The sequence below is a fragment of the Lontra canadensis genome, unplaced genomic scaffold, assembly GCF_010015895.1.
Source record: "Lontra canadensis isolate GAN:19392208 unplaced genomic scaffold, GSC_riverotter_1.0 scaffold43, whole genome shotgun sequence".
NCBI classification, from domain to species: Eukaryota; Metazoa; Chordata; class Mammalia; order Carnivora; family Mustelidae; genus Lontra; species Lontra canadensis.
In genome coordinates, this window is record NW_022631037.1 from 13,832,291 (window position 1) to 13,858,300 (window position 26,010).

Genomic DNA, 26,010 nt, shown 5'->3' on the forward strand with positions numbered 1-26,010 from the left:
AAACTAGTAATAGTAAGAAAAATGCTTTTCTAGATTCTCTGAGTCATTCTAGCAACTTATCAAACCTGAGGTGGATGGTGGTGGAAAACCCTGCATATGTAGCTAAGCAGGACAGAAGTGCTGGTAATGTGGAGACCTGGTAGCTTCAACTGGTGTCTAAAGTGAGGGCCGTCTGGGGCACCTGGGTGGCTCAGTTGGTTGAGTGTCTGCCTTTGGCTCAGGCTGTGGTCCCCAGGTCCTGGGATTGAGCCCCCATCAGGCTCCCGGCTTAGTGGGGAGTCTGCTTGTCCCTCTCCCTCTGCCCTCCCCTCTCCCCTGCCTATGCTTTCTTCCTCTCCCTCTCTCTCTCAAATAAATAAAATTTAAAAAATAAAATAAAGTGAGGTCACTTGTGGGACTGAGCCCTTCAACTGTGGGTTCTGTGCTAACTCTAGGAGTTATTATTATGAGAATTGAATTGAATTTTTGGATGCCCATTTGGTGTCTGGAGAAATTATTGGTGTTGGAAAATAAATCCCAGAATTGGTGTCAGGGATGGGATTTGTTAAAACAATCTGGGCTCATGGAAACATGTGGTTTGGGAAGAGAAAAGAAGAAAGAGCAAGGAAGGAGGGACCTCTGATTCCTGGCCACATGGTCACCCATGTTATGGAAAAGCAGCTGTGTTGTGATCAGTGACTAAAGGTAAAATTACCAAGGGTTTTCAGAGATGGATCTCCTTCCTGTGGAGCTGGATCACTGGCTGCATAAGGAAACGCAAACTAACAGGAAAAAAGTGAAATTGGTTACTGTTATCTGAATTAACTAAAATGAAATGAAAAAAGAGTGTTAGATCAAACCTTGATGTTGGACCAAGCTCAGACTTCAGTCACTTTAAGCTTCAGATACTAAGCTCAAAGCTGCCCCCAACGGTAAAATTTTGAGGGAACAATAGAGAGTACCTCTAAGACCTCTGGTCACCAAAAAGATAGTTCACACAGTTGGAGGGCAAAACCAAGAAACTACTGAAACCAGGGGATATAGTGTGAAAGGGCTGGGCTGTCTCATTTTGTGAATCAGTATCATTAGCTCCTGAAGAACCATTACTAAAATGGACAGTAAGAGTGACTAATTTAAGGGAAGTATATTTGGTTTTGATTCTATAGAGAAGAAAAGCATGTTTGGGTTGATATCCAACCCACAGCACGCTATGGAATAATCAGATGGCTGTATGTGATCCAGACACACAGCAGCCTTGTAGACTAGATAAAAGCCACTGTTAGAATCAGTTTACTCTGAGAAGAGGACTATCTGACCCCCTCTATAAATGCCAGTGGAACATCCAGATGAAACAGCTGATAAACTTTGTATGTAAGCCATATGGGACTGGCTTTATGATAACAGAGATATTCATTCATTAAATATGCTTGTTCCCAAGGTCATGATAAATGCTGTGGTTTAAGGGGGTGTTATAAGAATGTGCATATTGGATATGGTATGGTAAAGTTATTAAAGCCATAGGAGGAGATGAGGACAAAGATTGGAAAGAAGAAGTTTATTATATTCACAGGACCCATAGAGGGGTAGTGCCCTCACAGGGCCACAGAGGAAAGCACCAGTGTCAGTCAGGAGGCAGAAAAGAGCAGTTAAGGAAATCCTAGGCCAGAGTTTTTACTGGAGTTTCTGAGAAAAGGCAAGGCAGGCAGAGTAAACAGTTTAGGATTGGCTGCTTTGAATAATCCTGGAAGACTTTGGGACACAGAATGGTCTTTAGTTACTTGATATACTTGGCTGTGGGATGATTTTGGGCAGGGAAAATATTAGCTTGGTATATGAGAAATAGGTAAGGAGATAGTTGGGAGGTACAGGCTCTGGACTGATTGGTTTGTATATGAAAAGCATGATCCTGGTTAACCCTTCTACCATCTGTAAGAATTGGCTACCCCTGGGAAAAGCAGTCTTTTCCCAGGTCTATAAAAGCCTCAAATATCAAAGCATACAAAAATAAGACAATACAATTAATAAAACTGGTCCTATGATGAATGGATTCCAAAGAGACAAACACAGAATCTAAGAAAACACAGAATAGGGAGCCCCTTTTGTATGGGTACCCCATGTAACCTTCCTACTCCAAAATCAAGCAACAGTAGAAGAAACCAGAGTGAATCTGCAGTCTTAGCTTCCCCTCTTGGGTTTTACAGAGGCTAATGAAAACATTAAGTTAATTAATGAGAAAATGAGGAAAGGCAGAAGGGAGAATCAAGGGAGTTGTCCCAACAAGGTGGAAAATTGTAAATGGTTACTAAGAAATAAGAAGAATAAAGGAAACATTGGTTAAGGCCAAAACAAAGAAAAAGAAAGAAAGGGGAGAGTCAAAGGACTCATCTCAGCAGGGTGAAAATCTTTAGATTTTTATTAAGAAACAGGATAAAGGAAACAGACATTGAAGGGTTTGAAACAAAGATCTTAAGACAACACTGTGCAAGATTGGGTGGACCAAACAGACTTCCTCCATTAAAGCGCCCAAACGAGTCCACTCTATTCATTCCAGTGTAGAGGAACTTACAAAGCCAAAAGACAAAGATTACAAACAGAAATCTGATCTGAAATTAGCTAAGGCAATAGGCAGATTAATCTTTGTCATGACAAAGGGGACAGGGCTCAGCCTCTCACTAGGGATGGAAAGCCTTCTGCACATGAAAGGGTAAAATGGTCAGGGGGTGGAGAAGAAAATTTTCTGGGACTCCCTGACATGGCAACCTCATTCACTGTGGTATCAAAACTTGTTAGTGGGGTGCCTGGGTGGCTCAGTTGGTTGAACGACTGCCTTTGGCTCAGGTCATGATCCTGGAGTCCCAGGATCGAGTCCCGCATTGGGCTCCCAACTCCATGGGGAGTCTGCTTCTCCCTCTGACCTTCTCCTCTCTCACTGTCTCTCTCTCAAAAAAAAAAAAAAAAAAAAAATTAAAAACAAAACAAAGCAAAAAAACTTGTTAGTGAATCCCATCAGGAATATTCACTTTGAGAGAATATAGAAATGTTTAAGGGTTGATAGGATTAAGGTGGAAGCTTAGATGGAAATAGGAATGTTTAAATAGGCTCTATGTGAAGAAATTGTGTCTCCTTTACCTGAAAGTATTATGAGAATAGATATTATGTCTGACTGGGGAACATCTCCCTTACTTCATTTTATAAAACCAAAACCTGTTGATAGGTCACAGTTAGGAATGGAAGGGTTGAAGGATTAAGGCAAAAGTCTGGAGGAAAGCTAGTATGTTTGAAGCGGCTGCATCTCTTACCTGAATGTCTTATGGCCATGGATATTGTGTGTGACTGGTGAATTAACTGTTTTTATAAAACAGAAGGCATGTAAATCTGTCCTATTAATTCAAAATGCTAAATGGGGATGGATGAGATTGCCCAAGTCCACAGTATAGATGAGAAGTGGCAGTGCTGGGTGGGAACAGAGTCTGTGTGGTAGCTCTATGTGGAGCATAAACTGGGGTTTAAGGCAAAAGCCTGAAATTGCTTCCCAGCAGCTGTTAGGACTATGGAATGGAGAATTCCATTCGAAGGGCAATTAGCAGCCTGCTATTGGACATTAACTGAAACTCCCCCTATGACTGCAGTGCAAAAACAGTCTTAACATCTGAAATACACATACTGTCTTAGGTGATGTCACAGAAATGCTCTAAGGCTTTTGGGAGAGCAATGCCCAGGAGAGTTCCATAATAAGACAGAAATGGTTTATACAGGATTATGCTACCTGAGGCATGCAAGCAGGAGGTACTCACAAGCAGAGAGTATTTTCCCCTAGGGACCGACTTCGGAACAATGTGAAGCTATATCATTACTTGGATGGTGCATGATAAATAGCTGTGACTGAACAACAAAGAGCTGCTTGGTTTATGGGTGGCAGTTCCAAGGTAAATGAAAAATGTCCTGTTTGGAAGACCACCACTCCGACTGGAGATGTAAAAACAAATCAACTCAGTGGATGAATTCCATGCTGTTTTCCTAGCAGTGATGGAGGAATGGAACAATGACAAAAGCCTCTATCTACATTTTGGGTTTTACCTGAGTCATGGGTGATGGCCAGTGGCCTGGCCATAGGGATAGGCAGAAGGAAAACTGGTCTTTTAAAGGGATGCCCATTGAAAGCATGAACATACATAAATCAGTATAGAAATTTGAGGGGTACATTAAAGTAGGACATATTGATGCCCATCAGAAGAATCCCCTTCCAGGCTTTGAAGGTCATTAGAACCAAGTGGATATCACACTGTACTTATTTGAAGTGACTACCTGGGTTCATGAAAGGAGGAGACATTTGGGGACCACAGCAATACAGAGGGCTGAATCTGGACATATTCCCTTTGCACTCAAAATGCCAACAAGAGAGACAGAGGCAGCCTATGTCTATGGGAAAGAGTCCTCAGAGGGAAGGCCCCTCCCACTAGCAAGTAAATTATACTGAACCAATGCCAGTAACCAGGGTAGAAGGGCTACAAATGGGTTTTAGACATTGATTCTGGACTGTGCATTGCTGACCTGGTGGTAGATGCAAATGGTCAGAGTATTAACAAAAAAATGGATTGGAAGATACTGTACCAATTTGGACCACCAAATCACATTTCTTTAGGACAAGAAATAAACTTTACAGCCTATAATATTAAATGACAGGCAGAGAGATATTGTCCTCAGAAGAATAGTTTCATAGAGAATTGGAATAGGCAACCGAAATGTTTAAAACAGGGGAACTTGTAAGGCATGAAGGGCTTGTGTATATGTCTTTAAGAATGTGTGCTCACACTCAACATGAGCAGGGCTAAGGGAGTATCCTCACTGATGGATTCCTGTTTTTCTGGTGGATCTGGGGAAGAGGGTTGGGGGAGGGCACTAATGTGACTATGCAATTTCTTTCCATGGGGGCAATATATTGGTATGACTATAATTCTTCCCAAGGGGAGAGGACACTGGTTTGATGACCATACTTTTTTCTTTCACTCAACTTTTTTTTCTTCATCACCTCAACTTTCCCTTTCCTACTTGATGGAGTAGTCATGGGATAGGGCTGCAGCAAGTGCTCAAAACAGAATGATTCTGAGGCAAGAAACTATAGTTTTAAATCTTTATGTTGGAATAGCTAAAGGCCTGATAGCGCAGGTTATGCCTTCACTCCATTTACCCAAACTGAAGGTAACAGTGAGTTTATGCTAATGAGATGACTTTGGGTAAGGACCTTAGATAACTTTAGGATAGGACGGTCACCAGAAAGACAAAGTGATGGGGTGGGATGGGACTGAAGACAGAGCTCTATAAAAATTCCTGAACAATAAGTTTCAGAGAGTTTCTGGGTTGGTGAACACATCAAGATGATGGGAGGGCGGTGTGCCCAGAGAGGTTATGGAAGCTCCATCCCCTCCTACTCCATACCTTGCCCTATGTATCTCTTCCATCTGAGTTTTATCCTTTGTAATAAACTAATAATGGTAAATAAAGTGCTTTCCTAGATTCTAGCACCTTATTAAAATTGAGGGTAGTAGTTGTGAAAAACCCTGCATATGTAACCAAGCTGGACAGAAGTGCAGGTAATGTGGAGACCTGGTAGTTTCAACTGGTGTCTAAAGTGAGGGCAGTCTTGTGGGACTGAGCCCTTAAACTGTGGGTTCTGTGCTAACTCCAGGAGTTAGTAAGAGAATTGAATTGGATTGTTGGATGCCTAGTTACTGTATGAAGAATTGGAGAACTGGTTGTTGGTGTTGGGATATACCCCAAAATTTCCCTAATGAACACTCCTTATTTTTAAAATGGAAAAGAGTCAAATACACATTTTAAAAATGAAGTTGGTATACTTGAACTCTGAATAAGCACCTCAAATTCTCAAAGTTTGCTGATATCCTTTGGCAAATAATTAAATATTAAAAAATATTTTAGAAATTAATATGAGAGACAGAGTGGGTGAGAAAGCACAAGCAGGGGGAATGGCAGAGGGAGTGGGAGAAGCAGACTCCCCATTGAGCAAGGAGCCTGATGCAGGGCTCTATCCCAGGACCCTGATATCATGACCTGAGCCAAAGGCAGACACTTAACCAACTGAGCCACCCGGGAGCCCCTAAATACTAAGTTTATAAAATGAAGAAAACTTAATTACTCCCAACTCAATCCATAAATCCAAGTTTTCCTTGGGAGATCCTGATTTCTTCTATATATTAAGCCTCAACCATATCTATAACTATTTTTAGTCCATAACAATGACTCACCTCCTAGATCTTCATCTTCATTTGTTGGGCCTTCTGCACTGTCCACATTTTCTGTTTCATGTGGTTTGGTTAAATTGTAGTCATTCAAAATCACTGGGCCTTCTAGAAGATAAAAAGAATTTTAACTGTGTAGGCCAACTTTAAAGGATTTTTACAATATAAAATTTTTTATATGTAAAAATGTAATATTTTTATTAAGTAAAATCCCATTTTAGTATAATCTCTTAATGACCCAGTATCCCTTTCATATATACCCCAAGTGGAATATATGTGAAAACTCTTGAGGTTCAGAAATATGCCCAGGGTGCACCCGAGTTAAAATGCATTCACGTTCTTTCCTGGCAGAAATTCTCTCTCTTTTGGTATGTCTCACAATATTCAGTAGGACGCTATTGCTATTTATGAACAAGAAGCATTTATGCAGCGTTGAGAAATACTGAGCTCAACAACACTGGCATAACCCAATTTGGGAAACATGTTTTCCTGAGAGAAAACCCATAAGCAACAGTATATCAAATCTTATTTTCCTTTTCTGTTCACATTATAAATGTGATTCTGAGGAAGATGTATTGACCCTTGTGTTCCTTTATTTCCTTGAACATTTACTAAATGCAGACAAGGCTACAGATATGAGTAAGTCATAATTCCTGTCCTTAAGGAGCTTATAATTTGCAGATATAGATAAGACAAGATCATAACTATAATGCAAGACTCAGACAAGAGATAATACAGGTCTATAATGTAGACTCAGACAAAGGAGTAAGGGAAATAAAACGTATTACAGGAGTTCATAAGTGAAAGGGAACAGACATAATAAAAGCATGCTTAAACAAATAGCAAAGATATTAAAAATCAAGTTTAATAGAAATACATTTAAATATATTCGTATATTATATAAATACTGATAATATTAGATGTTAGAAAAAAAGGAATATGTAGCTGGTATTATTTCATATTCAAGCATGGTAGCTTAAAAAGATGTTAACAAAAGAAATAAACTAAAAACTCATTCACTTTCTATCAAACTCCTAATGTTCTTCCTAATGTTCAATGAAATATTTATTGAGTAACAATTACATACAACAAATAGTCAAAGATACTGAATCCTATGGCTTTTAAAGCTAGGCGAAGTAGGAGAAGTGACTAGAAACTCTGGGGTGGCATTCCTTTCAGATGCACCCATGACTGAACACATGGAGCTGGACTTTTGCTGGAATCCAGTAGTAAAATGGAAACATATTTCATAAAATCCATGATGAAGAAGTGCTAAAAATATGGTTATCATGGACTCATGTTTTTATTTATAAACACATTAAATTGCTCATTTCTGCATGTTGTAATATATACTCCGTGAACTCTAAAACACTGTTCTAAATAGTAGCTCACTTTTCTCAAGCTCAAAATGACTAATATAAAGTGCACACCTGAACAACTAACATGAGGTACAGGTTCAATTAAAATATAAGGTTATAATTGACAATATGATTGACAAAAAGATACTTGAGTGATAAATTTTGTAATATAGCATTAATTTTTATCCAAAGTGAGTTAATCAATCCAGAGAACATAGAAGTTATTTTTAGGAAAAGATTTTAAATGTTTATAGTTTATTCTGGAACAGGAGTCAGCAAACTATGGCCTGAGACCCAAATCTAGCCATGACTTGTTTTTGTATGGGCCCAGGAGGTAGGAATGGTTTTTACATTTTTAAAGGGTTATTTAAAAAGTAATATGATAATTGACTCTCTTCTTGACTTATTTCACTCAGCATAATCTCCTCCAGTTATCACGTGGTTTCACTTACTTGTGGAGCATAAGGAATAACATGGAGGACATTAGGAGAAAGAAAGGAAAAGTGAATTGGGGGATATCAGAGGGGGAGATGAACCATGAAATACTGTGGACTCTGAGAAACAAACTGAGGGTTTTGGAGGGAAGGGGTGTGGGGGGTTAGGTGAGCCTGGCAGTGGGTATTAAGGAGGGCAAGTATTGCATGGAGCACTGGGGATGCTGCATAAACAATGAATTTTGGAACACTGAAAAAATAAAATAAAATTTAAAAAAATAAATAAAAAGAAATATGAAACAGAGACTATATATGGCCCACACAAAGTCTAAAAATGTACTAACTTTCCCTTTACACAAAAAGGTTTGCTGACCTCTATCTATAGTGAAAAGCACAAGTAGATAAAACAGAAGCTACTACACCATTCAACAAAAACTGTCTTTATTTAAACCAGTCCATTAAAAAAAAATTTTTTTAAGGACAAAAAACAATAGTGATCAACATTAAGTAGGGTGTGATTTGGCCCAATAATGCCAAAGAATTTATGTAATCTAAATGGATGAGTTATTTTTGTGTCAGAAAGAGACAACCAAATTTTTTCCAACATACTTCCATAGCATTTTTACTGTGATTAGAATATTCTTCTACCTTTGGTAATTTCAGTAAAGATATATTTCTAGAAAGACCTGATGTTACCTGTGGACACAGACTGTTCCTGAGTGCTTTTCAGTTCCACATTTGTTTTTGTATCTGAAAAGAAAAAGGATTATAAATATTAGCTACTTAGAGTAAATTTTTTTCAGATTTGGAGCATTTAATAAGGATACCATTTTGGAAGCTTTAGCAGATTTCCTCTTCAGAACAGGACTCTTCTTTCCTCCCTCTATCCTCCCTAAAAAGTACCTCAAGGAGAATAAAAGGAATTATCTATATAGTAATTGTATTTTAAAGAGATTAAGAGAAAAAAATTATTACTTTGTACTTAACATTTCTAGTACTTTTCCATTTTTTCCTGAAGACATGAGTTCCCATCTGATATCATGTTTCTTTGGTCAAAAGAGCTTCTATTAGCATTTCTAGTCATGGAACTATGTGAGTGAAAATTTTTTTGGTTTTCATTTATTTGTAAATATCTTTATTTTGACTTCAATTTTAAAGGTTTTTATTTATTTATTTGAGACAGAGAGAAAGAGAGACAGCAAGGGAGGAGTGGGGGGAGGGACAAAGACGGAGGAAGAGGGACAAGCAGACTCCACACTGAGTGTGGGGTCCGATGTGGGACTTGATCTCGGGACTGTGAGATCATGACCTGAGCCAATATGAAGAGGTGGATGCTCAACAGACTGAGCCACCCAGACATTGCCCCATCCCTTTTTAAAGATTTTTATTTAATTTCGCTTTTAATTTTAAAGGATATTTTTACTTGATACAGAATTCTGGGTTGACAATTTTCTTCTAGCACTTTAAAGATGGCATTCTACTACTTCCTTATCTTGAGTATGGGTCCCATTTTCCTACTTCTTCATATGACTTAATGATTTTGGATTGTACCCTGGACATTATAAATGAAATGTTACAGAATTTCTGGATTCTGTTAAATTCCTCTGGAGAGTATAGGAGTTTTCTTTGTTTATTTTACTTTTTAAAGCATGCAGTTAACTTGCCTAGACTCAAACTCGAATTCTGTCTCTAGTGAGCAGCAACTAGAGTAATCAAATATTCTAGCATGCCTGGAATTGAGGATTTTTCTAGATCAGAGAACTTTCATAGTCCCAGGGAAATTGGCACAAGCTGGTATCTTGGAGAAGCATAAATCTCTGTTTAATATTTTAGCCTCAGATGGGCTGCTCAGAGTGTGACCCCATATATATGTGGTTCAGTGATCAGCTAGAGATCTGGAGCAGCCAGAGAATTTACAGATAAAAAAGCCATCTGCCTTTTTCATACCAAGATTTCCCTCCTTACTTCCCAGATTGCTATGGTTGCTATGGCTTCTTAAGCTAGTGTAACTGCAGATTATCTACCCAAGTTTTGGTCACCCTGAGGCTAAAACTGGTGCCTACCCTTGGGTTAAAGCAAACAAACATAAAAACAGGTTGGTTCTGACATTTTCCAATGCCTTCAGGTAATAGATTTTTTTATATTTTGTCCAGAATCTATCATTGTTATCTGTTGGAAGGCTGGGTCAATAGGAGGTACTCCTCCATTGCTGGAAAATCTTCTTTGTTTAGTTTAATGATGATCATATACCCAAAACTGTTCAGGACAGTATTAATTTCAAATATTCAATACTGTTGTCTGGTCATATTTTAATTTTTGTTTTGAAAAATATAGTCACTGTATTTATATTCTATTTTAATTTTAAAATTTAAATAGATTATCCATTAGATGATAGAAGCAAAGCATAAAGGCAGGGAAAATACACATATTTTTAAAATAAGCAAAGGAGCAGCCTGGTATGGGGTGTCAAAACCTAAGATGGGAGAGAGCAATATCTATGCAAGGAAGGGACAGAGCCCAAGGCAGGCTGCTGGAGACCAACTACCCTGAAGAGTATGACATATGGAATGGGCAGTCTGAATGAGTAAGGACGGATTCTATATGGAAAGCAGACAAATGGGAAATCAGAGACTGAGTAGGCTAAAGAGGGAATTCAGGCAGGAGAATTGCCTGACCTGGAATGCTGGAGTTGAAGAAGGATAAAGAAGGTATCCAAGATAAGGGACAGCTTAGCATGAGTCAGAGCCTAAGCATGATACATAGGATATCTATGCATAGAGGTGGTCTGGTGTGGGTTTTAAGAGCCCAAGTGGGTTAAGCCATGCATCTACATGGGGACAGTGGGCAGAGCTTCCATGCATAGGGGTGTTCCAGTGTAAAATACCAGAACTTGAGTGGAATAAAGAGGGCATTTACATATTAGGGACAGCCTTGCATGGAGGTGTCATAGCCTGAGCAGTTGAAAAGAATGTCCACATAGCACCATAGCTATTGTACAGGATGTCAGAACCCAAATGAGGTAAGAAAAGCATCCATGCTAAGGAAGGGATGATCGAGGCAATGGATGATTGATTGTATAAAGAGGCTTGATCAAATAAGTAAATATAGCAAGGATAAGAGCCAGATTTTTCTCTGTCAGAGAAGGGAGTTACAAATACAAAAAACCCTGTGGTACTGGATTGGAAATGAAGGTACTGGTGTGAACATGTGACTTCTACTCTATATAACAGATATAAAATACAGATGTAAATGTGTGTATATGTATATGTATATGTATATGTATATGTATATGTATATGTATATATAGTCCCTAGCCCTGTCCACTGAGAGCACCTGGGAGCAATGACACCACAACAACTTCTGGCATCCAGATATTAACTTCTAAATATCATTCTCCACTTAAAGGAATGAGGCTCCTTGGAGAAATGGCTTGAAGAAATGGCAGGGAAAAGTATAAGATGGGTCTGGAACATTTTGTTGTGTCGCAAAGCAAGGAAGTGCTTCCAGAATGAAGAGAATTTGTTAAAGGATACAGAAATCATCTTGAAGGGGTTTCCATTGGCCAAATCTGAGACAGGGGAAGTATCAAAATAATAATGATAGTACTGGATTATAACTTACTGAAAAAAACAAATTCATGAGTCCATATTGACATTAATAAGTAAGTAAACTGAAAGTCAGATGATGAATGGAATATTTATATAGTTTCAAGGTGCTTCTCCCAAATTACTTATTATTACAAAGATGAAAAGAGCACTACTGTAACTAAATAAAGTGATCATCATCAGTAATGGGACAAATGAAATTTATGTGCCATCTGATAACAAAAGGCAGCATCACTTCTGTGATATTTCTGCCAAACACATATAAGATGAATCTAACCATGAGAAAATGAACTCTGAGGAATATTTGACACAATAACTAGCTTTGTAATACCCAAAATTGTCAAAGTCATGAAGGATTGAGGAACCAAGAAATTGTTCCAGACTGAAGGAGAGTGAAGAGACTTGACAACTAAATGCAATGTGTGATTCTGAGCTGACTCCTCCTGCAGTAAATTAACACTGTAGAAACAAATGGAGAAATCTGAATGGGGTCTGAGGATTAAATGGTAGTAATGTATCAGTGTTTATTTCCTGATTTGGACGTTGTTTTATGTTATATAGAAGTAGTACACTTTAGTACATTTAAGTTTTCAAGTGTGACAGGGCATCATATCAGCAACTTAGCCTCAAAATTCTTGAAAAAATAGTTTTTGTACTGCACTGCAATTTTTCTGTAAGTTTGGTAGCGTTTAAAAAAAGTTAAAAAAAAAAAACCCTAAATGTGAAACTTTTAACTGCACACAAAAGGGATTCGTAACAGGAAAAAAAAAGAAAGAAAACTAGCTCAAAGGTTTCACATAAACAACCTTCATGTGAAAATATCTTTTAGTTACTACAGAGCAAGGTGTCTTTTGATTTGGTGACCTAAAGGAAAAAGGTCCCAGTCCCCTGAACCTTTTAAAGTCTCTGACAATGGCATTTAAATAGCTCTCAATATTTTTTCAAGCAGCCTTTGTGTGCTGTAAATAACACCAGAAACAACTTAGTACAGTTTCTAAGAGAAAAAGGAGATTCTGACTACCTTAGTATTCAGAAGTTAAAGGAAACATTAAAACCATTTATAATCAGGCTACATGGATTTTCTCCTTAGGCACTAAAAAAAAAAAAAAAAAAAACATAAAGACAAAAGAGATTGAAGTACATTTTTTCCACCTAAACTTAAAGGTCCTCATACAAACATGAAGCCTGGTAGTGGGTAGTGAAGGAATTTCCAACTGAAGACTAGAACCTGTTAAATATTTCTAAGCACAGAAAAAACTTTTCAGTTTTTAATGGATCATTTTGTAATTTCTTTAACTTCAGTCGAAACTCTCAGAAATGTTCTATTTGATGGGGTCTGCTAGGGTCTTTTTAATATGTTGGCCATCAACATAGCTTTAAAGTATTTTCCAAAAGAATCCTCTAGAATGCTAAGAATGGAGGGTCCTTATATTTATTTTGAAATAAATATAATTTCCTGTGCTGATGTTTACACATAAATGGTGCCAATGATGGAAGAATTCCAAAATGGGTTAATTTTAAGTATAAATCTCCTCTATTTTCTACATCTCTTCTCTTACTTGATAAGTAAATCATACTCCTGCCTCAAGACCTTTATATTTACCTTTCCTTCTGGCTGGAATGCTCTTTCCCTAGATCACCATGGGGCCCACTTCCTCTCTTCATTCAGGTGTGTGCTCAAAATTCACCTTACCAAACAAGCTTTACCTAACTACCTTATATAAAACATCATCCTCTATGGGTGGGGGGATTGGGGGGGATTGGGGGAGGGTGGGTAGGTGAAACAGGTGATGGAGATTAAAGAGTACTCTTAGCATGGTAAGCACTGAGTAATGTAGAGAATTGCTGAATCACTATATTGTACACCTGAAACTACTATAACACTGCATGTTAACTCTAGTGGAATTAAAATTAAAAACTTAACAAAAATGTCATCCTCCACTGTTATGTCCTTTCTTTTACCCTCCTTTATTTATCTTCATAAAAATCTCTTCATTGTCACCACCTGGCACATATACACACATATCTGGGAGGGGCTGGGCAGAGGGAGAGGGAGAGAGAGAATCCCAAGCAGCTTCACATCTAGTACAGACCCCAAAGTGGGGCTTGATCTCACAACCCTGAGAAAATTACCTGAGCAGAAACCAAGAATTGGACACTTAACCAACTGAGCCACCACACACTCCTTGTCTATATTTTTTATTGCTATTTTGCTGTATCTTCAGGTCCCAGAAGAGTGTTTACTCATGATCGACACTCCATAAATATTTATTGAATGAACACATGAATTTTTGCATCTCTATCATTTATCCTTATGGACACTCTAGATCAAGGTTCTGCAAACTACAACTTACCACCTATTTCTGCATGGCATGTGAAATAAGAATGGATTTTTAGGGACGCCTGGGTGGCTCAGTTGGTTGAGCGGCTGCCTTCGGCTCAGGTCGTGATCCCAGGGTCCTGGGATCGAGTCCCACATCGGGCTCCTTGCTCGGCAGGGAGCCTGCTTCTCGCTCTGCCTCTGCCTGCCACTCTATCTGCCTGTGCTCACTCTCATGCTCTCTCTCTCTCTGACAAAAAAAAATAAAAATCTTAAAAAAAAAAAAAAAAGAATGGATTTTTACCTTTTTTTCCTCCTCTCCTCTGCTGGTTTTTACATTTTTATTTCATTCTATTTTATCTTATTTTGGTTTTTACATTTTTAAATGGATAAAAAAATTAGGATACTGTTTTATGCCACTTGAAAGTTATGAAATTCAAATTTCAGTATCCAAAAATAAAGTTTTATTGGAACACAGCCAAACTCCTTCATTTATGTGCTGTCTATAGCTGCTTCTGTACTCCAATGGCAGTCAAACAGTTGTGACAGAGACTATATGAGTCAAAAAGCCTAAAACAATCACTGTCTAGTCCTTTACAGAAGCTCTTCTCTAGATCTGTTATTAATACTAACACTCTATCATCCAATACAGTAGCCATGTGTGGTTATTTAACTTTAAATGTAAACTAATTAAGATAAAAAATTTAGTTTCTCAGTCACACCTGCCACATTTCAAGTACTTAACAGAACATGTGGCTAGTAGTTACTATATTGGACAGCACAGATAAGGAACATTTCAATCATCACAGAAAGTTGTACTGAATGATTCTGCTTTAGATTTTAGAATACCCTGCCATTGCTTGGGATACCACTGTAAAGCTATTTCTTTAAAACAAACAGTAAATCTCTGGATCGGGAAAAATTAAATCAAATCACATATAAAAATTAGGGATGCCTGGGTGGCTCGGTCGGTTAAGTCCTCCTTTGACTCAGGTCATGATCTCAGGGTCCTGGGATTGAGTCCCGCATCAGGCTCTCCGCTCAGCAGAGCTCCTGCTTCTCCCTCTGCTTGCCTGCTGCTCCCCTGCTTGTGCTCTCTCTCTCTCTGACAAATAAATAAATAAAATCTTTTAAAAATGCATATAAAAATTAAATATAAAGCAAAATTTTAAAGATACTATGTCAGGAAACAACAATGACCATCTCCTACCAGTATTTCCAAAATTCCTGCAATTGGAATTTCAGGAAAAAGTTATGGTTTCCAGTAATGCAGTAATCAAAGATATAAAGCACTGAGAAAGCACCTTTCATACTCTTTGAAATATTAATGTTACTTTTTATAGGATAAAAAACAAAAATGAAGCAAAAACAAAACACTACATGATGCCAAACACCCAGATACAATATTTTAAAAATATACTTATATGTATGTGTACAAATAAATATTTAGCATCATATTACCATTAGGGTTATTTTGCTATCATTAGATAAAACTATTTTTCTTATCTTATTTGTTTTTAAGATTTTATTTATCTGAAAGAGAGAGAATGAGAGAGACGGAGCATGAGAGGGTTGAGGGTCAGAGGGAGAAGCAGACTCCCTGCTGAGCAGGGAGCCTGATATGGGACTAGATCCCAGGACTCCGGGATCATGATCTGAGCTGAAGGCAGTCGTTTAACCAACTGAGCCACCCAGGCATTTATCTCATTTAAAAGCCAGAATTATAATCTAGCAGAAAATCCTAGCAAACACTCTTTTCCAATCATTTGCCCTCTTGCCCTTCCCACAACTAAATATCTAATCTCCTGATATGGTTTAATTAAATCATCAGTGTTATCCATCGACACCTTATGTTTTAAATTAACAAATCTTATAAAAGGTATAACCATTCTATTACTGAGATAGCTGACAAACGTATTGGACTATCTTCTGAAGCTTTCCAAGTACTCCAGAATTTCAAAGCTTTACTAGCAATCCCAAACGGTTTTCTACCAGTATTGAAAACCACCCTTCATCATGTTTACCGAGAGATGACAATTTCAAATTTGTTTTTATTCCTTCAGACTCTCTTCTCATTGACAAAGATGCCTTTGAGAACAATTTCACTCATTATAATTTTTTGTTAAGATACTGAGATTTTTCTCAGAGATTCTAACATTTTATGTACTGCTAAATGAAAGGAGGTAGATTACAAATAAAATTTAAACTTGGAAATGACAGCAGTCCGGTTAATTGAGAATTCATCAAAGTTCCTGGGTGAAAGTTTTTACCTCTTAGCTCTATTATAAATTATCTATGAACAAAACCAAATATTTATATTGGTAACAAAATTTGTAATCATATTTTTAACTCAAATGGTTTGTAAACTTGCCTTTATTTTAATACTATTATAATTACCATTCAATTAAGAATACCAGATAAAAAAATTCTGTTCTTAGTTTCAGAAATCAGATTTCTATTCACTGGTCTGTTCTCCTGGTAGAAAGTGTAGGTGCTAAAGAAGAGCCAGATGTTAAATCTTAGAGAAACTGCTCTGCTGAGTTTGCCAGCTGCCAGAAAGCTGTCTCTCAGTGTTGACACTCCTTTTAATCTTCATAATGGTAAACTGACTGCCCTATCTCCGTGCCTCTTTTGAAAAAAAATATTCTCTCTTACATAAAATGTTCACTTTTACTTTTTTACGAAAACCTTTGGAAATTGAATCACTGACTACAAAAATGTGTTCAATCACAACAGTAACAGTACAGTAAATGTGGCAATGCAACAGAAGTATGAGTTACTATTTCTGAAAGGTCTTTCACCAGTTCTCTTAACACTACCACTTAAAATCATTCCTGGATTCTTAACACCACAAAAATAATATTATCTATAATGTATAGTATAATATTATAATGTATAATGAAAAAAGACCTCTATAAACAATGAAATTAGAATATCAGCATTAGAGTGGTTATCTTAGCTATCTGGCCTCTTCTTCCCCTGAATTTCCCCAAATGTCCCATTTGGGTTGCACAGTCTCCACTTAGACACTTCCAATAATACAGAATGTATTCTTTTCCATTTCAGAAAAACTCAAATGGTTAAAAAAAGTTCCTCCTTAAATATAGCTGAACTCAAATTTCCTGAAATGTCCATTTCGGGTCCTAGTTCAGCTCTCTAGAAACATACAGGATAAATTATCATTCAGATGCTATCACTCAGTTCCTAACAATGTTGTGAGAGCTTTCTTCTGAACTTTTTTGTTTTGTCTGAACGTTTTGTTTGCTTCTGGCTCTCCAAATATGGGACATCCAGCACATAGTCCAGTGGTGCAAATGAGATTTCATATTATCTCACAATATTTCTGCAAGATAAACAGGTGCAGTGGCATTTATTATTCTCCGATTATACACACCAAATTCAAGACACAAAGAAAGACAAAAAAACACAAAGTCACATAATTGTCTAGAGGTATGATGTCAGAGACACATTAAGAAGAGAAGCAGGATTCATGTCTTGAATTATACCTTAGTTTCAAGTAATTTAAACAATGTTTTAAAGTATTCTATATAAATTATACATTTTAGAAGTAGGTCAGATATTGCAAACACTTCAGTTGACTGTGATCGAGGAGAAAGGAAAATATAAAATGAGAGTAATTTCTCTAACCCCAAAATACTTCTTTCCTTTCTACCTTGGGCTAAGGTAAAAGTTAAGAAATAGCAAGGTTACTTCTGTAGGGACACCAGATCAAATACAACCCACATCACCATTCCAGTTTTTCTTACCTTATTCTTTTTAAAGAAAATATCCCATTTTCTCCCTGATTAAATGTCTAATGAGGAAATTAAAGACTGTTGGGCACAGGGCTAAAATAAGCAATGCAACATCTAGTGTTATTTTCTTTAAAAGGTCAATTACTCTAAAATTGTAGAAAAATAAATATGCTTTTATTTTACCATAGATATCATGTGCCATCAAACAAACATGTAGAGAGAAAAGGAAGAATGGGCATTTCATGTCATTGCTTCTTAAAAAGAAAAGTGCTAAAATGATTGAATCCAACATATTCCAAGTAAGATTTTTATCTTATAACCACAAAATACATAGTTTCTGTTATAAAATAACTGGGGTCAAAAACAATCATTCTTTTGGATGCCTGGGTGGTTCAATCAGTTAAGCATCTGCCTGCGGCTCAAGTCACAATCCCAGGGTCCTGGGATTGAGTTCTGCATTGGCTCCTTGATCAGCAGGAGCCTGCTTCTCCCTTTGCCTGCCTGTCTCTCTCTCTCTCTCTCTGACAAGTAAATAAATAAAATATTTTTTTTAAAAATCATTATTTTGACGTGGGTAATAAAGCTAAATGTGAAAGTTAAAACAATAAAATTTCTAGAGAATATTTTTATGTCTTTGAGTAGGTAAAAATTTCTTAAACAGGATGTAAGAGGCACTCAATTCCAAATTTTGATATATTTTGATTTATTTGTCTTAATTACAGTTAAGAATTTGACTTATCAAATAGATTAAGAAAATAAGCAAGTTACAGGCCGGGAGAAAAAATTTGCAATACACATCTGTCAAAGTACATATTTCTTTTCTTTCTTTTTTTTTTTTTGCTTTTTGTTTTGTTGTTGTTGTTGTTGTGGTTGTTTTTTAAAAGATTTTATTTATTTACTTGACAGAGAGAGAGAGATCACACTTGATCTTAGCCAAAAGGCCGAGAAGCGATGAGAGAGAGAGATCACAAGTAGGCAGAGAGGCAGGCAGAGACAGAGGGAGAAGCAGGCTCCCCGCTGAGCAAAGAACCCGATGTGGGGCTTGATCCCAGGGCCCTGAGATTATGACCCAAGCCAAAGGCAGAGATCCAACCCACTGAGCCATCCAGGTGCCCCCAAAGTACATATTTCTAAAATATTTTTAAATGTCTATAAAATCAGTAAGAAAAAATACAAACAGCCCAACTTAAAAAATTGTACAGAAGACTTAACAGAACTTTAGGAAAGAGGATATCCAAATGGCCAAAAAACATATGAAGAGGTATTAAATATCATTATTTATCAGGAAAATGTGAGTTAAAACCACAATGAAATACCACTACACACACACCAGAATGGCTAAAATTTAAAAAGATCGACTGACAATAACAAGTGTTGGCAAGATGTGGAACAACTGGAACTCTCCAATATTGCTAGCCGGAGGGTAAACTGGTCCAACCACTTTAGAAACTATCTGGCAGTATGTATCAAAGCTATATATATACCTAACCTATGACCCATAAATGCTAGCCCTAAATCTATATCCAAGAGAAATGAATGTATATGTCCATCAAAAGACATGCATATGAAGGTTCATAATACAGACAAACACTGGAAACAATCAAATGTCCATCAAGAGTAGAATAAATATAAAAATTGTGGTATATTCATACCTTTTAATAATAAGAGAAAATTAACTACCAACAAATATAACAATGTGGGTAGATCTCTTTTTTTTAATTTTATTAAATTTTTTTTTAAATTTATTTGACAGACAGATCACAAGTAGGCAGAGAGGCAGGCAGAGAGAGAGAGGAGGAGGAGGCAGGCTCCCCGCTGAGCAGAGAGCCCAATGCAGGACTCGATCCCAGGACCCCGAGATCATGACCTGAGCCAAAGGCAGAGGCTTTAACCACCGAGCCACCCAGGTGCCCCAATGTGGGTAGATCTCAAACGTATGTTGAGCAGAAGAAGCCAGACACCAAAAAAACACATACTGTATGATTCCATTTATATGGAACTCAAGAACAGGAAAACTGATCTATGATGGTAGAAGTCTGAATAGCATTTAACTTAGGGCAAAGGGGGCATACAAATTATAAATGAGCATAATGGAACTTTCTGAGGTGATGCAAAAGTTCCATAACTTGATCAGAAAGGTGTGTATATAGGTAAAATTTAATCAAGTTATATAATGTAAGATGTGCACTTCACTGCATAAATTATTCCTTAATTTTAAAAAAATCTGTTGAACACTCAAACATATTCAAATATCTAAAATCGCAGACCTTAGAATTGCCATTATAGCACTATCTTCCCACTTTCGAAAAAATTTAATTTCAAGGTTTTCTCATGCTTCTTTGTAGAAGAGTACAGATTATACCAACCATTTACTAAATGCACAGCATACATCTTAAAAATTCTCACAGTAAGGAAATGTATTTACATGGAATGTGTTCAAGTAGATATGAAGATCTATTCAGTGACAGCTAATACTGCAATCAAACTTCCCTGAGAATTGAGATTTCGAGATTTGTGTCAATTTTGCTCCTGGAGTTGTTGTTGTTGTTGTTGGTGGTGGTGGTGATGGTGGTGGTGGTGGTGGTGCTGGGGTGTGTGTGTGTGTGTGTGTGTGTGTGTGTGTGTGTTTAATAAACTTAGGCTACAGATAGTTTAACTGTCATTCATCTTTGGAAAACAAAAACAAAATCTCTTGATCCACATTTCTCTCCAGCAACAGCTCCACTTACTTCTCTGCTTCTTTCCTAGCTAAACTTTTGGGGGAAATGGTCTGTACCACATTTCTACTTCCTCTATTCCCATCCTTTAACCACTTTAAATTTGGTATCCACCCCCACCACTCCACAGAAACCACTTTTGTTAAGATCACTAGCAAGTTTTATGTTGCTAAAACCAATTTGTACTTTTTCCTCCTTATATTACTTGATTTTTCAGCAAATTCAACATAGCTGACCACCTACTCCTTCATGAAACACTCCTATCTCTTGATTCCATTACACCACACTCTGCTGGTTTTCCTCCTGTCTTTCTTCTCTTTCTCTTTTGCTGGTTCTTCCTTTTCTACCTGACCACCTAAATTAGATGTTTCTCAGAACCCAATCCTGAGCCCCCTTCTTATGATACATTCTCTCTTTAGGTGATCCCATCTACTCTCATGGCATTAAATATCACCTATGTGCTGCAGATGACCAAATTTCTATCTCTAACCAAACCTCTTATTTAGAGGAGAGGTTCACCAACCATGTCCCTGACCATTAATCTCCATGTTAGCCCTCTATTTCCTTCATAGCACTTACATAATTTTAATTATTTCATTTGTTACTTACTTATTGGGAGGAGGTGTCTGTCTGTCTTACCCAACTATAAATTCAACGGCAGCAAAAGCACTGCCTATCTTGCTTACCATTGTACTGCCAATATTTTGTATACATGGCATATAATAGGCATTCAATAAATATTTTTTAAATGAATAGTGAATGAAGATTTCTGATTTTGGGGTTAGGTTGTGTTATAAATATTGTATTACAAAACAAATAAAAAATAAATGTTATAAAGTTTTTTGTTACTCAACTATCTTTTTTTTAAAGATTTTTATTTATTTGACAGACAGATCACAAGTAGGCAGAGAGGCAGGCAGAGAGAGAGGAGGAGGAGGCAGGCTCCCTGCTGAGCAGAGAGCCCGATGTGAGGCTCGATCCCAGGACCCTGGGATCATGACCTGAGCCGAAGGCAGAGGCTTTAACCACTGAGCCACCCAGGCGCCCCTCAACTATCTTTTAAAATCAGCATTTAAATAAAAAATATATGCTAAATACATATATAAAGATGATCTACCACTGCTAATCCAACATGTACTATGAGACTGATGATAGGCTGCACTGATACTTTTCAAACTGGGCAATGTTTATAAGACTTCAACATGCACAAGAATTCCCCAAAAAACTAGTTAAAATGCAGATTCTAATTCATCACGTCTGGCCTAAAATTCTGCATTTGTAACAACTGCCAGATGTTGCTAATGCTGCTGGTCCACAGACTCTATTTCTATTAGCAAGGGTCTAAAGGATCTTTTAAATGATTTATGAACTGAAATAAACATTTGCTGGGCCTCACCTTTATGTCTAGTACTATGCAAGGTGATTTTCATATGCATTATCTTATTTAGGCTGTGGCTATTCTCTTGTAGTATAGTAAACTCACAGCGGTTTTCAACCTTACCAAGGCCAAGTATCCCCCTTTTGTTTTTTATTTTTTTGCACCTCATGGTTATATTTATTTGCACCACAAAGAAAACAACACATCTACAAGTGTACAGCGATACTCTATGTTCCCATCTAACAGAGCTTCTGAGATTTATAGCCAGACTAATGTGCCATCTGATGTGTACTCCAAGTAAAGCTGGGTAATGGTGACCATGAGCAGGTGCGGGATTCAAAGCTTTTAGGACTTTACTTCTTTTATCAGCACTCCTGATTTTATAAATGATGAAGCCCATCAACCCCATTCCTACCCAAATCTCCTGGCAAACTTGGGTATAGTAGGGCTTCAAGGGGACCCAAATATTTTTTTTTAAATGTCATTTTAAAAAAGATTTTATTTATATTTTGACACAGAGAGAGAAAGCAAGAGACAGAACACAGGCAGGGGGAGTGGGAGAGGGAGTAGCAGGCTTCCCATTGAGCAGGGGGCCTGATGCGGGGCTCGATCCTAGGACCCTGGGAACATGACCTGAGCCAAAGGCAGATGCTTAATGACTGAGCCACCTAGGCACCCCTAATGTTAAATATCATTAACTTGAAAATGTATATGAAATTATTTGTATTGAACAGATGCATGTGACAAATTATTGGGCTGATTTTTATTGTGATTATGGGCTGGGATGGACATAGGTCTAAAGTATTCCTTTTAGGAATCAGAGTTTAGTGATGGAGAGCAGATATTGACAAGTCTAATAAAACCATATTGTGTTTGCTTTGATAGTATTTGTAATATTGTCCTGGAAAATGCTCACCAAAAGAATTAAATGGATTTTGGGGCTACAGATGAAGAACTTGATTCCCAGAAGACTGTGGGGAAAAAAGCCCCTGTCAAAAAGGGAAATGGCAACTGTAACAACTTGCAGCCTAGGAAGATGTCCTCCTTTCCAAGTAAGTTAGGTTCCTAGAGGACAAGGACAGAAGATAACACTGATTTTTATCATTAAGTCCAGCATTTTTCTGAACTGCTCCCAAAGTTCTAAGAAAAGTGATGGAACCTCTCCACAGAGCGAAACTCTCCACGAGAACCCAACATAATTAGGAGCAACCAAGAAGCCAAGCATGAGATGCCATTCCCCTTCCAGGGCTGCAGAACCCTGACTCCTCCTTTAACTGGGCCATTTCTCAGGATTGTTTTTGAAGCTGGTAACTTTGAAAGACGAAGTCACATATTTTTCCCAGAGAACGAACATGTTTGCTTACTGCTTGCTATAAATGCAGTGGGTGCCCTGAGTTCTGGGTTCCTCAGCTGTGCTACCAAAACCACTGGATGCAGAGCGCCCATCTCAGCCCACAACATCACCTGTGTGAGAAGTGGGACCCAAATATTTTTAACAAGGCTTTGAAGCATCTCAGCACAGAACCCCTAGTTCAGGCTACCCTCACCCACACAGCCAATGATCTGGAAAGAAGTGTCCCCCTTTTAGAAAAATATTTTATAATACCTCTTTTATCATCATGAATTAAATACAACCCATCTATACATGTAAGATTTTTCCTTTTTTTAAATAATTATTTGTTTATTTATTTATTTATTTAAAGAGAGAAAGAGAGAGAGAGAGAAAGCATGAGTGGGAGAGGCAGAGGAAGAGGGAGAGAATCCCAAGCAGACTCTACCCTGAGTATGAAGTGTGACAGGAGGCTTGATCCCAGGATCCTGAGATCATGACCTAAGCCAAAGCCAAGAGTTGGAGGTTCAACCAACTGTGCCACCCAGGCACCCCTTTAAGCTTTTAACAAGGGTGAAAAATGATAATAAAGTAATCTATATTTCAATAGGTAAGTATACCAGCACAATTATTTTAGAACAGATAATAAAGTAGTCATATATATTTGTAGAATCACCATGAATGCAAGACCTAAAAATACAGAAGGATACAGGTTCCATCAATAATGGCAAAAGAGCCTTGGCTCTGAACATAATAAAGAATCATCTTCCCTTCATTTATATAGTAATTGCATTCTTAGACAATTTAGACTGTATTGAAACCATGCAAAAATACTGTTTATCCATAAAATGGAGTTAGATTCTGACACTCATTAGACATAAAAGCTACTGAGTTTCAGAAAAAGGGAAAAACTCCAACCTGGAATGAAGGATGGCTTCCTAAAAGGGATGGCATTTGCAATAGAACAAATGAACAAAGATTTCAATGGGACTGTGGTGCTATTAACAGTAATGGGAAGTCAGGAGAAGTTAGTTTGGGTTGAAGAGGTGAATTCATTTTTGGACTTGCTGAATTTGAACAGCATTAAAAAAATGAGAGGTTAGGAAAAGTAATGCATGTTCAGAGACCACTAACCAGCCCACTAACAGTAGAGACCGAGGACACCACTGGAAAGGTATATTGAAGATACATTGTGGATTTTCTTAAATGCCTCACAAAGAAATCCTTAAAATGGTTTTTCAGTAGGGGAGTAACCTGATATTTTAGGATGATCATTTTGGCAGCAATCCTCAAAATGGATTGAAGGAAGTAAGTCTAGATACAGGGTTACCAGTAGGAAAAAAAACATGTAACAGTCTGAATCCATAGTTTTCAAAATGTGTTCTATGGAACTCCACGAATATGGAACTCCACGGCAGAGGGCTCCCACAGGTGCCACTCTGTTTCAGGAGAAGAAAAGGGCTAACAGTAGTCTGTTGCTCTCTCCTTCATCTCAACTGGAACATCACCCTTGCATCTGTCCCACAAAAGATTTTTGTACAAAAGCGTGTTCTGTTGATAAAAATAAATTTTTGTCATTTTTTTGTGTGTCTCATTCTTTTTTTTAATATAATTTTTTATTTTTTTATTAACATATAATGTATTATTAGCCCCAGGTGAATCGCCAGGTTTACACACTTCACAGCACTCACCATAGCACATACTTTCCCCAATGTCCATAACCCCACCACCCTCTTCTTACCCCCCTCCCCCAGCAACCCTCAGTTTGTTTTGTGAGATTAAGAGTCTCTTATGGTTTGTCTCCCTCCCGGTCTCATTCAATTCTTGTTGAATGGACCATGGCATACCTCAAGGAGTCATTATATAGTATCAGTGTCATTGAATAGAGTACTTGCCACAAGATCTATAAGCATTACACTAATTTTTACTATAAAATTTTTTAAGTCATTATTGTTCCATTATACAGAGTATGTCTCCATCCCTAAGTTAGATTACCTGTAAAAATTCCCTAGGTTTGCTTAGGTTTGGGACAAATAGGACCACATTAGGTCATCGATGTTTGCAATGGAAAACTGTGGAGTCCTTTGAGAAACTCCAAATTTCTTTGATTAAGATGTGCGTGGATACTGTTGGCTAGGCTAGCATAGAAGCTATATACTTGTGTACTCTGGTTTCTCAGTACTACTAATTAAATTTGTGGTAGGACTCCTATATACATTATCCTATTTAAATCTTTACAAATTTCCATGTATTCTTGTGTTCCTTCAGGCCACTCACAGAGTCAGAACAGAAGGTTATATTCATAAATGCCAATGGCCTATCTTGCTGAAGTATTGCTTACCAAACAAGCTCAAAATCTTCTTTCTAGAATGAATGAAAAATGTTAAAATGGCGACATATCCTAATTCTTTCACCCATTAATTCTGGGGAATTTTGTTTTTATGGTGGCAAGCAGAAGTGTGTTGGTCAGGATGGTCCATGAAGTCTTTTGTCCTACTGAAATGATTCTCAAACCAAGACAGGAAGAGTATCAGTGGCTTATACCAGTTATAAATAATCTCTCTCACCTGGTCCCCTTGAATCTGCTGGCATACAATTGCTTTAGACAACTATTTCTTGTAGGCCAATGGGCCAGCTATTTCTCAAGGACTGAATGATACAGCATAATATTCACAGTACCAAAATGAAGTTAGGAACCTTAGTCTTAACAAAGGAAGTTGTAGAGCCAAAGGGAAGGGGTTTAATTTCTAACACTCATAATTTCTACAGAACTTACTGAATCTTAGACAACAGTGGCTTCCAGAAACTACTTAGTTAAAAAGTATCTGTTTCTATCACAGTAGTTTTTAAACTTTTTTTGAAGAAGCACTTCATTTT

At 37.5% G+C, this 26,010-nt stretch overlaps 1 protein-coding gene across 2 annotated transcripts in view; it reads right to left on the reverse strand.

Annotated features, from left to right (window-relative positions):
• The window catches only part of IKZF3 (IKAROS family zinc finger 3), an 83,198-nt gene that overhangs the window by 49,611 nt on the left and 7,577 nt on the right, over positions 1-26,010 (reverse strand). For both annotated transcript variants that reach the window (XM_032871516.1, XM_032871515.1), the window contains exons 2-3: positions 8,725-8,778; positions 6,243-6,344 (exon numbers count right to left, since the gene is read on the reverse strand). In XM_032871516.1, coding sequence (XP_032727407.1) covers positions 6,243-6,344; positions 8,725-8,778 — 156 coding nt within the window. The remainder of the gene's footprint in view (positions 1-6,242; positions 6,345-8,724; positions 8,779-26,010) is intronic.